The sequence below is a fragment of the Oxyura jamaicensis genome, chromosome 26, assembly GCF_011077185.1.
Source record: "Oxyura jamaicensis isolate SHBP4307 breed ruddy duck chromosome 26, BPBGC_Ojam_1.0, whole genome shotgun sequence".
NCBI lineage: Eukaryota > Metazoa > Chordata > Aves > Anseriformes > Anatidae > Oxyura > Oxyura jamaicensis.
This window is the reverse complement of record NC_048918.1, coordinates 4,535,509-4,551,864: the sequence shown is the minus strand read 5'-3', so window position 1 is coordinate 4,551,864 and position 16,356 is coordinate 4,535,509. Positions and strand designations below refer to the sequence as shown.

At 45.0% G+C, this 16,356-nt stretch overlaps 1 protein-coding gene and 1 long non-coding RNA gene across 3 annotated transcripts; both read right to left on the bottom strand.

The window, feature by feature from the left end:
• Window positions 1-1,117: 1,117 nt before the first annotated feature.
• On the bottom strand, window positions 1,118-2,502 carry LOC118178481. The gene is made up of 2 exons (XR_004756159.1): window positions 1,830-2,502; window positions 1,118-1,414 (listed from the first exon to the last, which is right to left on the bottom strand). It is a non-coding gene; the product is annotated as an uncharacterized LOC118178481 (long non-coding RNA).
• A 5,933-nt stretch (window positions 2,503-8,435) lies between these two features.
• On the bottom strand, window positions 8,436-16,143 carry DYRK3 (dual specificity tyrosine phosphorylation regulated kinase 3). Of its 2 annotated transcripts, none has more exons than XM_035347004.1 (3): window positions 15,984-16,143; window positions 15,000-15,115; window positions 8,436-11,045 (listed from the first exon to the last, which is right to left on the bottom strand). In XM_035347004.1, the coding sequence occupies exons 1-3, from the start codon at window positions 16,021-16,023 to the stop codon at window positions 9,474-9,476; spliced, it is 1,728 nt and encodes a 575-aa protein (XP_035202895.1). In that variant the 5' UTR covers window positions 16,024-16,143; the 3' UTR covers window positions 8,436-9,473. The 2 variants fall into 2 exon arrangements, with proteins under 2 accessions (XP_035202895.1, XP_035202896.1); XM_035347005.1 differs by having other exon boundaries at window positions 15,000-15,111; window positions 15,984-16,063.
• Window positions 16,144-16,356: the final 213 nt, after the last annotated feature.

Genomic DNA, 16,356 nt, shown 5'->3' with positions numbered 1-16,356 from the left:
GCCTGAGAAAGCTTTTGGTAGAGGCATCGAGGGCTGACTGACTGTGGGAAGGATGCACGGTGCTCGGGCTGTTGTCTAATAGGAAAAAAAAAAAATGAATCATCAAAGAGTATTTATAAAGCTTTGTGTCGTTCTGGTGCATTTTCCATCACATGGGGATGTGTCGAAGGGTCATGCTTAGTCCTGCAAGTGCTGAAGGGAGGGCTGGAAATAGTTATGGCGAAGCATGTGATCCCACCAGCCTGGGAAAGAAAAGGAGAAGAGCTGACGGGGAGGTCTTTCCTCTCTGTTACCAACTTGCCATCTTGTTGCTTCTCCCCAAAGCCCTGCCAGGGTCTCACGCAGCGAGAAATAAAACAAGGGAGGCAAAACTCCACACAGAGCGACAGCAAGAACCCCTTACCAGGCCCTCGGTGGCTCAGCCCCACCAATTGTCACTGCAAAACCAGCCTGAATCAGCACCAGCTGGCTGGAAAATGAAAGCTGGGCCCTTTGCCCCCCTCCTGCACCTCCCAAAATAACCAGGGGCTTCCCCCCGCGCACCCCAAACACCCCCCCACCCTCGGCAGCCTGTCCCGGGAGGGCTGGGGGCAGCCAGCACAGCCCAGTCCTCCCAGTGTGCCCAGCCCAGTCCTCCCAGTGCCCTGTGGGGATGAATTGTAGGGCATTTCTGAAGATCACGGGGGGGGGGGGGGGGGTGTAAGATGGGGCCTGAAATCAAAGCCACTCACTTCTGGGGCCGTGCAGTGCTGCAAATGGGGCAGAAACTAAACCACCCCGCTTGTTCCCATGCTTATCTGCCCCTAAAGGAGAAATTAAACACCTACATCTATCAGCTTGGAGGAAAAGGCCGGCAGCATGTTTCTTGGGGCACGTATGGCTCTGGGAGGGTTCCCCTTGGTGTCTGGACCCAGTGGCCGCCCCCAGCCCCGTTCTGCCCCATTGCAGGGAGGAGCTGGCAGCACCCAGACCAAACGGTGCCAACGGCTGGTTAAGCTCTGAGCTCTGCGCAGGGTTGCAGCAATGAAGGGAATTGTGAGGGGGATATACAGGGGATATACAGCTTATGCCTCAGAGATCCATGCTCATACCAAAAAATAAAAATACATTTTTTTTAAATCCATCCCTGCTTGCTAGCACATTTATTTAGTGCTTAGATCTGAGAGCAGGAACCTCTGGTGTAAATTACTCTCATGACCTTTCCTAGGTGATGACTTTACAGCTGGCTGCCCAGACTTCCAGTATCATTTCATTTCTGCCATCCATCACCAACACCTGCTGAGGACGCTGGCAGCTCGTATCGCTACCAAGCTCGGCGCTGCTCTCACCCAGCGTCCTGGCCACGGCTGAACAGCAGAAATTGCCACCGTGCACGGCTGGGGCCTTGTTGGACATGGGTGACCTCCAGCATCACCTGTCAGATCCACAGAAGCACTGATTGAAGTATTTATTCCCTTCCTTCTCATCCTTCACGTGTGCCAGGATGACCTGCGGGAGCTGCAGAAGCCCCTGCTGAGCACGGCAGGGCAGAAATCCTGTTGTTTTTTGTTTGTTTGTTTGTTTCTGAGTCCTGCCCTGCCAGAGCTGCTTTCCCCACCTCGAGGGCTCCCAGGCAGGGGTCACGCTCTGCTCTGCATCACCTCAGCGCTTTATTTCTTCTTTCTTTCAGTCCTTTTTCTGCTATGCTTAATTACACTTAACTATAACTGTGGTCTCTGTCTTCTAACCTATAGCCCCCTGGCCCAGAAAACCAATTCTCAGTGCTCCCTCCTCCACCTGGAGAGCCTGATGCCAGTTTCCAGGCTCACAAGAGGAGCACAAACCCTTACAAGGCTCCGCTCTCCGGCAGAAGGCTGGGGCTGACTCTCGGTCATCTTTAGAAAGCTATTCTCAGCAGTTAAGAATGGCCAGGCTGAATTCAGGCAAGCATTTCAGCCCTCCAGACAAAGCAAACAAACTGAAGCACGCGTAAGGGGCGGCTCATTTAAACCCACGTTGCCAGAGGAAGTTCTGCCGTGGGCTCGTGCCGATGACCCCATCTCCCTGCAATCCCGCACCGAGGCTGAGCGCCAGCTCCCGAGCCCTCCTCCAGCTCCTTGTAAGTTCAGCCTCCGCCGGTGCCTGGTGCCGAGTCCAGCCCCGCTCATCCTTTGGGTCTGCACAAACACCATGGGGGGGACGGGGGTGGCACTGCAGGAAAACAGCTCACACACATCAAGCATGCTTTGTTCAAAAAGGCACGCACGTGTGAGGGCAAGAAAACAGTCTTCAGAGGAAAAGGGAGTTCTGGGCATCTGCGCATGTGGCTGTCCCGAAGTGTTTGTAAAGCGCTTCAGGCTGATCTGACAAGGGGAAAGAAAACAAACCCGGCGCTGCCTACCATTCATTCATCTCCTGTGCTGCTTCGTTTCTAAAAAGGATTAGATGAATCATACGAAGACTAGTGCTGGCTTATTAGCTGATGCTTAAAGAAAACCTAATTATGGGCAAGATTCACCTCTGCAGTCCACACCATCCTGAGTCATAGGCGACCCCCCCCCCCCTGCAAGCACCGTCTGTATGGGAGAGTTGAGAACCATCCCAGAGCTCTGGGAGGCTCCAGCTGCAGCTGATGGTGCTGCTTTCATTGGCACCACCTGCACCAGAGAGCTCGGTGTGGGGCTACCAAGGGGCTGCCAGGCAGCTCATCCTCAGCAGCGCAGCAGGAGATGCAGCCCAGGACAGCCCAAGGCGTGTGAATGTTACAGGCACTTGGTAATGAAACGCAGTAGCCTTGCCTTGTCCAGGGAAGGCTCACAAATAGCCTTCCCCCGGTTCCAGCTTAGCGAGCGTTAGAGCTGCTGGCAGATGTGATGTAACAGCCCCTGGCCCCTTGTACCCTCTGCACCCACGGTACGAGCGGAGCGCTCCTCTGGAAGGAGGCGAGGCAGCATCCCGTACGCCGTGAGTCCAGGTATCCGCAGCAAGTCTTGCTATTACTGTCACCAGATGTATCCAGAATCTTTGCAATTTTGAGGCCATTTAGAATGGCATTTTTTTTCCCCCCCCTAGGAACTTCTTGGCACTTTGCAGAAGCAGCAGGTCCCTTTGAAACGTGTCAAGCAGAGCTCCCAGATCTGCTGCTCCAGGGTAGCCGCTTACCACCACTGAGCAGTTCTGGTTTATGAGCATAAATTAGGTGGCTTAAAACAAACAAAAAAAACAAACCCCTCAGCTTGTATTTTTAAAACATGAGCTTTAAAAATAAACAACTTGCTAGACTGCTGCAGCTGCTAAAGGAAGTTGTGCCGAATGCCTCAGCCGGGCAGGACAACGTTGCCCCTCGCTTTGTAAGGGGAAGGGGGGCTAGGGCCAGTGACCCAACGGGAACAGGGCAAAATGCAAGTAAATCTCCTCCTCTTCTGCCTGTCAAAACAATTTGAGAATCTCCTGGTTAATTTTTCCTTTAAGAAACCAATTAATTAATGATTGAATTGTACAAAGGCACTGATTTTATACTGGCGTTCCTCAGCATAACATAGACAGGCAGAATGAATTACCTGAACACAGCCTTAGTACTCAGTTCCCCAGGTCCTCAGCCAGAGCACAGCACACTGTGTAACTCCGAACAGCAGAAGCTGTGCAGTACAGCACCTCATCGTTCTGCCCTGCGGCGTGGAAAGATAAGCCTGCTTTTTTATACGGGGTGCTGTGCCTGAGAAAATGCCGCAAAATCCTAACGGAGAGGCTGAGCCATGAAAATCAGTAATCACAGCAGCCTGAGAAGCAACCGTGCCTACAGGCTACACGTGTAAACACATACTACAAACATAAAGAAAAGAAAATCAAAGATCACCGAACTGCCTGTATGTACATATTCTGTTACTGTTTTCAGGCTGTAATTTTTTTTAATCAAACATCTGACATTCACCCACATTAAAACAAATAAGGAAAAAATTCACCCTGTTGTCTGCAAACTTTCTGCACGTAACTTACATCATTTAATCTTACAGGTCATAGCCAGAGACCTTTTTATTGTGGGATGATTTCATCTTCAAACTATTCCAATATCCACTCGTGTACTGTAAGTTACCCATTTATAGGTTTCTAATAAAAGCAAATCTTCCTTAAGTGGCTATTACTGGATTTCTCCTTGCAGCCTAGGGATAAGCAGGATTCTGAGCTTTAAAAAGCTCTGCAGTGGACTAAATAAGAAAGTGACAAGCAGAGAATGCTATGGCAAAACTTTGGTAAGTTCTAATTATGGCCCTGTTAATGGGAAGAACGTCTGTCAGAGCGGAGCGTTCATCACATTTAGCACTGGCACGCTGAAATCATCTCCTCGTGCGGTCTGAAAATTCTCTACTGATCTCTAGATGCCACAGAAGTTAGTATCTGGCAATACAAAGTAAGTCACACCACCTGGAAATAATAAAATATATACATGTATTGCATATAGTAAACCAAGCATGTCTTTCAGGAATTTGCACAGTCTGTTGCTAAAGAAAATTATGCATTTATTTTCTTTTAAAAACGAACCAAAGTACAACTTTAGGAAATATCTGCCCAGTACATTTAGATACATCGTCTGAGACTGACTTATTTCGAAAGTGTTCCTTCACAAAGAGTTATATTCACATGCACCTTAAGTGTTTTCTACATTTCCACCTTATTACATCTCTTCACAATATTTATAATACAAAGGCTAACCTGTAAATTCTTTAGATGCGTTGACATTTAGTGTGAACATCTGCAATGATTAAGAAACCCTGAATAGTCATTTGATTGCACCAAGACAGATGTAGGCTGGTAAAATAAGGCACAGTACTATGTATAGGGAACACGGGTTGTTCTCTTAGTGACACAGGCTGACTGATCTCGTTAGCCAGTCTGCAAGAACTGCGTTTGGATTAAGTCACTGCACCCTCTGAGGACAGCGACGATGTTCACCTATGCAAGACTGCTCTGACACCCCAAGGGTTTTACATGTGGCAGTGGGCATTAAAAAATAAGATATTAGCGGAGCTTTAAAACACTCACGGGCTCCTTTATGTGAAGGATGAAGTGTGTACATTTCCCCAAACCCGTATCAAATTAATTAAAAAAAAAATGAAGTGGTATCTTTGTTACACTCTCAATAGAAAACCATGATGTCCAGTTTTCAAAGCTGCTGGGTACCCACAACTCCGAGGGCTCAAGGCATGAAAAAGTTGCAAGTTTGTCTATTAAGGAAAAGATCTTTCAGTGTGGTTTGTTTTGAATCTCAGCTGGGTACCGCACAGAAGTACTGCAGACCTTCCCATGTTATTTTGGCTCTTCCCTTCCACAACAGTATTAAACTTTGGCAGGCAGGGGATTTGTATCTATCATTTCAGCACAGATCTCTGGGTGCAGAATCAGCCTTTTGCTTGTGTGGCCAGGATTAGTAAGACATTGCTGAGATCATCATGTATATGTTTGGCAGCCAAAACAGCTATTAGTATTAAAAAAAGAAAGAGAGAGCTGTAGCCTGCAGTGAATCCCCCCTTAAAAAGGGCCCTAGGTTTATTTCAGAGGTAGTTTCGAAGAGGATGACCATTGCAAAGAACCTCTATTAATAAATTCCTAACTTTAAAAGCTTCCAACTGCATGGAAGTCCTCACAGGTCACAACTACTGTAAACAAGCTCAGACTGCGTAGCATACCCATAAAATCTGCCTTAAAACGTTCTGATTAGTTTCTACTGAACTAGAAATCCCATTCAAACTGGGTAGGATGGATAAAAACCTCTGGCAAAGAGTACCTGTTGTACGCAGACGACCTCAGTGCTCAGATCCCTGGTGAGGAGCTGCCGTCAGGACGATCAGACCCGTGCAAGCTACACGCAGCCCGGTTTGGTGTGCTTGTAGTACCATGTTCCACAGTGAATACCTTACTGTCCCGCTGAGTTCACACGGAAACAAAGCTTCTCCTTGCAACTAGGACAGCCGTAAGGTATTTGGACCCCAGTGTAAAAGCAATGTGTATCTGTCGGATGCGATGCTCGTGCCTTGTCACTTGTTTATGTAAAAATATTGCTAAAACAAACAGCTAAGATGCAAACAATAAACACAGCGTGTTATTTACAGTACGGAGACTAAGGATATGTGCAGTCAAACAGAGGAAACATTGTAAAGAACAGTTTAAAACAAGTTTGGGTGACTTCATTAAATTTTAGACATGTGATGTCTGTTATAAACTCAAGTAAATCGCATTTGTCTTGTGCTAACTTCCTAGAAGAGCATGGTTCAGGTTCCAGTGGAACCTCCCTAGTGCTGGCAGATTAACAACCTTGCAAAACGAAGAGGGACCTCAAAAATCAATGCTGTTCTCTTCGTCTGTTTAGACAAGTTTACTACTGTATTAATTCAGCATCCTAACCAGCATCACAAATAATGAAAATGATGAACTTTGTGCAGTTTCAGACCTCATTAGTGTTCAGCTTTCCAAGAATTTGTGAAATCAGTGTGAATTTGAGGCTCGACTATATCTCAGTGAAGACAGCCACTGCGAGCGCATCCGCAGTTTACCGCTGACGCGGTTCATGAGCACAGCCTGCGTTCCGGCCCCGTGGCTGCGCACACCTCCTGTGCTAACTCCCCAGGTGATATCTTTACAGGGATGACGACTCAGCTCTATCCCAGACACAAAATCTAGTAGCTAACTTGAAGGGCTCTCCCACTTTGGGAATAGTGCGTCACACTTCTTTGAAATCAAGTACTTTATAAATAAAATGGGAGCTTAGGAAACGGAAACAAGATCAACATATCCTTAGCTGTGTTCCCTGGGTGATGAAGAAACCCCTTTTCAATACAGAAAAATCTTCTGAGGTTGCTTCACGTTCCTTCTCATCTATTATGGCTGTGCAGGCAAGAGCCCCAGCTAGCAAGGCAGCTAGCTAAGTACTTGATTTCAAACTCTAGGAACAGTCCCAGGTAAGTAAGATTGATACAACTCAAAGAGCACCTTGTTTCATCAGGTCAAGGTGAATGTATTTTCTAGGTTAAAAAAAAAAAAAAAAAAAAAAAAAAAAAAGCCATATTCTTGCCAAATTATTATTGTATTTGTAGTTCCACAGCACAAGCCTTAAGTGAGAGCTACGTATACTAGGGGCTGTGACATTGGAAGTTACCTCCTAGTAACCAGATCTAATCATTCTACATCCGGCATTTTAGAGAAATAAATGCTCTAGAACCAAGACACTACTTGCTATTTCTGGAGAAGGGCTGTTTTGCCTTCTCTTTGCACAGCTCCTAGCACACGAACACTCTCCTGCCCTCCTCCAGGTTCCAAACACTACCATCACTTTATAGTTTTTCTACATAAAGTGCTCTTTGTCTACGCTTCTTTCTTACCAAGCTATTGCTCCTCACTCCCCAGGTATGTTAAAAAAAAAAAAAAGTTAAAAATGCATATGGGGAAGGGCAGAGAAGGAAGAATAACATTTCTGGCTTCAGAAAACCTTCCCCATCTATTAGAAATTCTGCTAAAATTGGTGGTCTGTTCTACCACTTCCCTTCCCATTTTCCTGATTCTCCATTCAAAGAAAACTTTGCTCAGCTGAGCCAAATAAAAAATACCAGTCCTGCATTATTATTAAGTGAGCTATGAACATAGCATACGCACTGGTATTACTTGTAGCTGCACAGATAAAGGCTAGACTACGTTATTTTCATATTATTACTAAGCTTACTGCATTCATACTCATAAAACAAAAGAACTTGGGAAAATTAAATGCGTGAGAAACTCAGTTTAAGCAGCAGTCCGGGAAAGTTTGGAGCTCTGCGTTTGCCTTTTGGCTTTTTCACAAAAGCCTCCATCCAGCATTTCCCTGGTGCTGTAATTAAAACAGAGCAGAGCAGAAAATGCAGCCCCATCTTCACAGAAGAAGGGTCTCATATTGAACATGTGGTCACCTTATCTTAGAAAATCGCCCTGATAATTCCTTTGTTTGTATAATGAGAGTCTCCTTGTTTTAACATCAGAAACCTGCTACGGAGAAACTCATTAAATTTAAAACCCTCTCTTCATAAGAACTCTAAATTGTATTTAAAATTGTGTTCAGGCACCTGGCAAGAGATCAGATGCTTTTGTAAATGGACTCAGGCCATATGGCTCCAAGTACTAACAACCAGAACAAGTTGTGCTGTTGTCATTACAGGTCACACCACCATTTCATGTTCTTGGAAGATAAAGGAAATACAAGCTTGTACATCTCGAGCATGCAGAAACATCTCTCAAAGACCTGAAGGAATACGATTAGAAATAAAACAATTCATCCCATGATGTACTTTGATTTGGGTCCACCAATGTTTGCACCTTATCAGTTTTTCCTGATATTTTATAGGTTACGCTGAGATCTCAGAGCACTCTTCCACTTAGGCCTGTCCCACGCGTTTTCTAGTTATAGTCCTGGGCCCTAAGATCTTTTCCTTATCTGACCAGGGCAGGATCTTTGCTTTGCTATTAGAAGAGCTCCACCTAATGCAATGGAATTCACTCTACACAACAAAGACATTTTTTAAATGATCAGAATCTCAAATGTGTAAAACAGACCCCAGATTTGACGGTTCCTTAAGTTCAACATTTTTGTTTTGGAAACAATACAGGAAAAAAAACAACACACACACACAAAATCCACACAAACACACCTGGCAGAACTGATTTTTTAAAAATCTGAGCTCCAAAACACATATAATTGATTCATTAGGTCTGATCAAACTGGTCCACACATCTGATTGACCATCTGAACCTGAATTTCCTCATCAGCTTTCCATGTGCTTTCAAGGGAGATAGCAAGTGCACAGGAATTAGTTTTATTTAGACATATCCTGTGTTCTGTGCCATTTCCAAGCTGTTCGGAAAAAAATAAAATAAAAATAAAAGTCAGACTACAAAATTTCAACACCAAACTTTTGGTGTCTAGATCCCATGGTATTTCTAAAAATCTCCGTCAGAACAGGTAAGGGAAAAGCAGCACAGAGAAATGAAATTCTTCAAACATAAGTTAGCCATTTGCAAGCAAGTTCTTAACGCATTACATTAACGCACTTGTGCTTTTGACAATAGATGTAGAAACTTTTCCCCAAATAAAAATAGTGAATTTGGGGATTAACTGAAAATAGGCATTTTAAATTATTTTCCCTCGCTGTCTTAAGCAAAATGATCTTCTAAACCGTCTTGATAAGAAAGTTTGATTTCTAAAAGAGCATTATTAAATAGCACATCTGTCAAACTCATTTTACTCAGCAGAGGAGCTGACCTATCCAGAGCGTTATATGCACCATGTTGAGTGAGAAACAATTTGATAAGTTAGCCCTTTAAAAGTTTACATTTTGACTAAACTTTTTATATTCAAGATTCATCCTCTAATAAAAAGTAAAATCCATTAAAAACCTCTGCATTTAACTTCCTTACACGTTATTAACAAACGATTAAAATACAAGGTATGTATTCTGGAGACACAGAGCCCGCCATTAGCTGACCAGCTTTGGCAGCACAGTACATAGAGGTATACTGCCACTGGAGTCGGAGGTTAAATTCGCTCTCAGCTTGTTCGCTACCCCAACTACAGGAGGCAACTTGGAACCAATTCCCGTGAAAGAACTTGTGTAGCTCGATATCCGTTTACTGGAGGTTTTGTCAGTGCTGGGCGGTTTGGGTGTTCGTTTACAAATCCATGGGTGCCTTAGAGCCTGACTTGGAGTCATGCGTGCCGAAGGATCCCAGCTGAGACATTCTTTTAAGAACTCTATGAACAAGGGATCGTCGCAGCCTTTCAGTGCTGTCACCCAGTCCTTGTTCCCTGGAGCACCTCGTATTTTACCCCTGCGCGATCGACTCCCATTAAGGGTCACTCTTCCGTCTGCGTGTGTAGTTACAGTGCAGTAGCGAGGGTGACCCTTGGAGTTGATGAAGTTCTTGGCTCGCTTGGATTGATCCAAAAGCTTCTGAGGTGGCATTCCCAGAAGTTCCATCATACAAGCCAGTTGGTCTCCCTCATCCTCTCCAGGAAAAAGAGGGTATCCAGTCAATAGCTCCACCAGAATACAGCCAAAACTCCACATATCTATGGGCATCCCATAGCGGCTTCCTAGGATTACCTCTGGTGCTCGATAAAATCGAGACTGAATGTACGTGTAGACTCTTTGGTGCTCAAAACAGCTGGACCCAAAATCTATGACCTTGATTCCGCTCCTCCCTTGCTGTTTTAGGAGGATATTTTCTGGCTTCAAGTCACAGTGTATGATTTTGTTTCTATAAAGGGCATCCAAACACTGCAGTATCGAGTGAGCAAACTTGCGTACCAGCTGGATGCTGAAGCCCTGAAACTTATTTCTTTTAATCAGCTCATACAGGTTCATACTCAAGAGTTCAAAAGTCATACAGATGTGGTTCCGAAAGGTGAAGCTCTCCAGCATGTGAATAACATTCATGCTGCCAGTTTTATCCTGCTTCTTCAGGTGCTCCAGAATCCGGATTTCTTCCGCTGCTTGGCGATGGAATCTCTTCTCATTGCGAACCATCTTTAAGGCTAAGTGTTGGTGGAGTTTGTGATCGTAGACTTTAGCGACTTGTCCAAAACTGCCCTTGCCAATGATTTTGAGTACTTCATACCTGTAAGCAAGATGGTCGTGGGGCACGTGAATGTAGCTGCCTTGGTCATCGTCGTAGCCTCCATTGTTGGGACCACCAATTACTCCTTGCCTCTTTTTTGCAGCTGGACCCACAAAGTAAATTTCAGAAAAGTTGAATATCTCTTGCTGCTCATAAGCAGATAATTGATGTTTGTACTGTTTGACAGCTTGCTCTGGAGCTTGGGAAATGGCTTTGTGTGCTTTTGAGGAACTAACACCACCTTTAGAAGTGCTTAAGCTCTCTATACTCTTATCTTTTGCCAGGGAAGGAAGAGATCTTTCTGAACCAGTAATTCCTGCAGACTGTAGAGTACTACTCCTTCTGTTACCAGAGTCCTCAAATAATTGCTCCACTTTGACCTGACTTCCAGTCAGAGGGTGATCCTTCATTGCAAGTTTGTTGCTACAAACCTACAGGTAAAAAAAAACAAGAAATAAGCTTTATGTTTTAAAGCATGGGCTAAGAAAGAAATCAACATCATAAATGAAAACAGAACCATCAGCATGTTTTGCATTTCCATTAGGTACAAATATAAAACGCTCGATGTACTAAGCTAACTCCAGCTACGGGCATAGTTATAGAAGGGAGCTCAAAATGCAACTTACTGAAACAAGCACGTGCACAAACACGGTGTATTTTAAGCCCATACAGGGTGAACCCCAGAGCGTCAAACACTCCAACAAGGACACAGTACCTATCCCTACTAGTACGCACGTAGTCAGCAAACAGCTGGGGGAACGGCTATGTTTAGCTTTAAACGTGGGTGCAGCAAACACAACCATCAACAGATGCAATTTGCACCTGTCTGAGACACGCAACATGACAAGAATGTGCAGAGAAGTGTTAGGAATATTGCAAAGAGAAGCGTGCCAGTGGAAGACAAAGACATGACAGCAAGTGACATAAGGCTGGTGTAACCAAGCTGAACGTGGAGCAAAAGGATGACAGCAGGACAAGATAAAACACAGAAATTATATAAATTTCATTTCTATCTGTACATAAACATTTGGTGGTGGCTTTGTTTTTCCTTCCCTTTTTTTTTAAAGGGAAAAACACACCATATCCACGTTCCCTTTGAAATCATGATAGCTGAATAATTACTACAAAACAGGCTAGGAAGCCCTCAATAATCAGGAATATCTTTTACTCCAACATCTTTGTCAGTAGTCTGTAACCACTGCCACACACCGTCGCGTTAAAACATTTACATCTGAAATGGATGCATCGGAAATAGCACGTAAATGTGAGAAAAGCATTGTGAAATGTCTCGAGCTTGTCATTTTTACAAACTAGTAAACGCTGAACTCCCTGGAGTTCAGTCCCTTATTTCCACAGCAGTTACTCCCCTTTTCTACTCACTGATGCTCCTCGCTGACAGGCAGCAAAGAGGTGTTGTTTCATCCTATGCAACAAGGAAGAAGCTGTGACTAGTGTAGCAACATCTGTTTTCCATTCTGTCCTTTAATCTAAAAATAAAGGTTTGAGACACATGCCAAACCGAATCCCTGAAAACTGAAATAGCTACACAGGAATCAAACAAAAATATAAATAAACCTGCAGATCCACAGCCATAAAACCAAATTCCTTTTTAGTTACATAAAATCTAACATCTTAGCACAGTCTGTAAATAAGGGAAGTGAATGCTCCTGCCAAAACCAGCTACATGTCTCTTAAGAGTCTATTTGCAAGCGCTGCCTTGAAGAGTTAGTTTTGCTCATGAGCCCAAAGAACGGGCATTTCCTGCAGAAGTCAGTTCTAGCTCAGTGGTGGCAATGCCATCAGATCTATCCTGCTAAGTTCCACTACTCAGAGTCCTATCAACCCCAAACCACAGTGTACGGTAAGAGACACGCCTTTCCAGAAACCCTGAAGTGGAAAAACAAAGCCCAACCCTGGTAACTTCGGATAAACACCTTTTTCTCGGAGTCTGGCTGAACCCCTGAGATAAGAATGGCATACTTTCGAGCCAGCTATTCAACAGAGCACACACAAACAGTAAGTTTACAAACAAACAGCGAACACAAGCATGGAACAAGGTTGATGTTTGTTTGGTTCCTGAGGTTTCTGGGGAGGCAGGGGGGAAGAAAGCCTGTCCTACAGAAGAAGTCTTACTTTCACCTTTGAAATCAAAACTTCATATTCTTACTACTTGGGTCTCAGTTGTGTGCACAACAGAAGCAGCTGTTGCCCAGCGTGGCTTCAGAATAGGTGCCAGAACACCTCTGCAGAGAGCCATCCTGGTGCTGAGCCGTCCCGTGGCAGTTCAGATCAGCAAGGCCCCTGCAGAGCAGCTTCCTGCAGTCCCCTGGATGAATTAAGCGCCAGGACTTCAAAAGGCATTACTGTACCACACAAATGGAACCTACTACATCAATTCCTTTCACTATCCGGTTGTCAAAAAATGGTGTTAACAGTATGAATGTCATCAGTTTTAGCAACATGACAAAGCCCAGTAAACAATGTATCAGCCAAACAGTTTCTATTCAGGAGCAACAGCAACTGTCCTGATGCTGTTGTTTGGGGCAAACATTTTGTCCTTTGAAGTCCCTAAGCACACAAGGAATTCACAATCACATTTCTCCTGAGGCTATTTCTTAAAGAAGGGGGCTTTGGATCTCAAACCTGACTCAACATCCATAAGCAGTAAGGACTGAAATTTCATTCTCAGGAGGCGACCAAAATCATTTGCCACGTGACAGCGAGCCACAAATAGAGACCAATCTCGAACCCAGAGAGCTACACCAAGTCAGATGACTTCAGGGTAACATCAGCTTTCTTTCAGCAGCTTTCTTCTACAAATCACAGGCCGCCCAGTATTTGTTGTTGATAAAATATGCTATGAGAAGCCAAGAAATTGGACTGACAACACAACTGGCACCACATTAAAGATTTTCACATCCTTCTCACTTAAAATGAAGTTTTATACGAAAGCAGTTAACCGTTAACCCAGTTCCTACACAATGGGGTTTTCAAAAGCTCATCAGTTATTTTCACAAACAGAATTGAACCCATCTATTCTCAAAGCAGAAACATTTATGTTCTCCTGTCTCACTAAGATGAAAGGAATGGACAGCTGCATATCTCAGAAGTTTGCAACTCTCACATTACATTAAATCATAACACAGAAATCTTGGAAAGAAAGAAACTGAGTATCACTTAAATCCGTACGCTTTTCCATCAAAACTGAGCATCACAATCCCTGCATGTTTCATCTCAGTTCCTGCCTGCAAGACAAGGTTGTACTTTTGACGTGTTATTATGGCAAACCTAGCATTTTACAATCCTTAGTCTTGTCTTAAAATGTTAACAGGCTTGATGGACAAAATACAGATGAAGGATGAGATACACCATGGAAAAAAAACAGTCATGCAATTATACTTGTACTTAACCGGACAGTTCCAGTACACTGGCTTCTGTTCAGTTATGAACAATTCTAGTTCAATTATGACTTAAGCACTACAGTTTAGGATTTCCCACATGCCCCCCCCCACAAAACAATCCACTACTCCTGAAACCTGGACGTTTCTTCTGCTCTCCCTCATTGCGAAAAGAGGAAACACAGACCGGCACTACTGAATTAGCTCAGTGAGTGGCACAGACCAAATTAATGTCTGTTACAATAAGTTTACACAAAGTGATGATTTTCAAATGCATCTTATTTGGTGAAATGTCTGTTTTCACTTTCTAGAGGGTTGTGCTGTTTTTTTTTTCCCTAAGCACAAGCTCCTTCACTTCTGCCAGAATTCAACAACAGCCAAAACACGTTTATGACACGTATAAAGGTCAGATCTCTGTACAGCTGAACACAACTACTACTGCTCAGTTGAAACAGTTTAAAAAAAGATCCCATAACTCCATGTTTAGGAAACACAGCTCCTATAGAGAAACACGTTTACACCTTCAGTCCATAAAGACCTATTTTGCTAGCAAATGAAGTGGAAGATAATGTCAAAGCTTTCAGAGAAGAAAGATACTTTTGTAAGGTGTTTGAAAGACACACAAAACCACACTGAAGTCCTTGAATTTTCATAAGTGAAACTGAAATGGAAATGTGCAAGACTTGAAGCAAAAGGTGTAGATTTACATACTTATCAGCATACTAGGTGGTAGGGCAGAACACTGCAACCCTTTGTAAAATAAATTTCTTAATTAAAGTAAGAGCTGAGGATAATAATACAGGACTACTGATGCTGCCTAGCAAGTTTTGCATTCAACAACATACTCTATCATTTTTATATTTAGTAAAAGCCATACTGCTAAATAAGCTACTAAAAGGCTGCCACATCCCACTTTTCTCATTTACTCTCTATAGTCAGACACAATGCCACACCAAGCCTCCATTCAGGAGACTTTAAAATACTCACATTTGATCTTCCAAGGGAAGGAAGTCCCGAGGGGCTTTGTTCTTCATTTGTAGACTCCTGGTACCTGATCTGATCTATCCTCATATAGGAATCATATAATCCGTCTCCAAACCTGGCTGGAAATGTTCCATACACAAACCAGTTAGTCACAACGATTCACACTGATACAAATGATAAAAGCGTACCTCATGTTTTAATAAGACCTTCAGTTCTCTTATGGTTGGTAAATAATCTCCAGAATTTAACTATAATGTTTGGGCTATATTTTAATATAGCCACAGAGTACACAGCTCTTTGGAAACCTTAGTTTATGTCACTTTTAATTTAGAGCTTCTCTTTTTTTAATCATTTTTTGCAAACACATCCTTAAGAAACCTTAGCCAATACACTCCCCTTTTTTTCCTTAAGCAGGATAATCCCAAAGTAGCCTCATTGGGAGCGACAATAGTAAATGAGCGCACGCTTAGGCACTTGATCGGACTAGCCTTTGAAGTAGGTTATCCTTTAAAAATGATACGAGGGAATTAGCAGATTTGCTGCAAGAAGCAATATAAAATAAAATAAATAAATAATAAATTTTAAAGGGTCGCGTTGGTTTACGCAGCATCCCACAAACGCTACTAAAAACCCTAAAACCGAACCGCTTAACGCAACCGACATCAAACCCACGAGCAGCAGCACGCTGCTATCGCGATACTGCATCCCGTCAGCGCTCCTGTCGCGATACAGCCGCCTGGCCCAGGCTCCCGGTCACGGCCCCGGGGGGCTGAGGCTGCCCCGGGGGGAGGCCGCCCGCCGCCTCCAGCCCCCCTCGGCCCACCAGCAGCCCCCCGAGCGGGGCCGGCTCCCTCCCCCGGCCCCGTGAGGGCAGCGGGGCAGCGGCGGCGCCGCGCACCGGGGCTCGGTAGAAGGGGAGCCCGGAGGCCGCATTGTTCCGCCGAGCCCCCCACACGCACCCCGGGGGACACCCCGCCGCCCTCTCACCTGCCCCGAGGGGCGCCTCCGGCTTCCTGCCCAGCAGCATGGTGGCAGCGGGGGACGGCCCCCATCCCTCGTCCCGCCGCCGCCGCCGTCAGGCCCAGCGCTGCCGGGGCGGGCGGGCCGCGGCGGGGCCGCCCGTTGCCAGGGGAACCGAGCCCCCGGCCGCGCCTGCGCAGTGCGGCCGGGGCGGGACGGACCCGGGCGGGCAGGGCCCGGCGCTGCCCCCTCACGGCGGGGACGGGGATGAGGAGCCCCCCGCCGGCCGGGAGCCTCCCGCACGCCTTCAGGCTGCCGTTAGCCGCCGTTTCCCTCACGGGCAGGGCCCGGCCTCGCCGCACTGTCTCCTGAGGCGTGGAGTTGCCCTCTAACCGAGGAG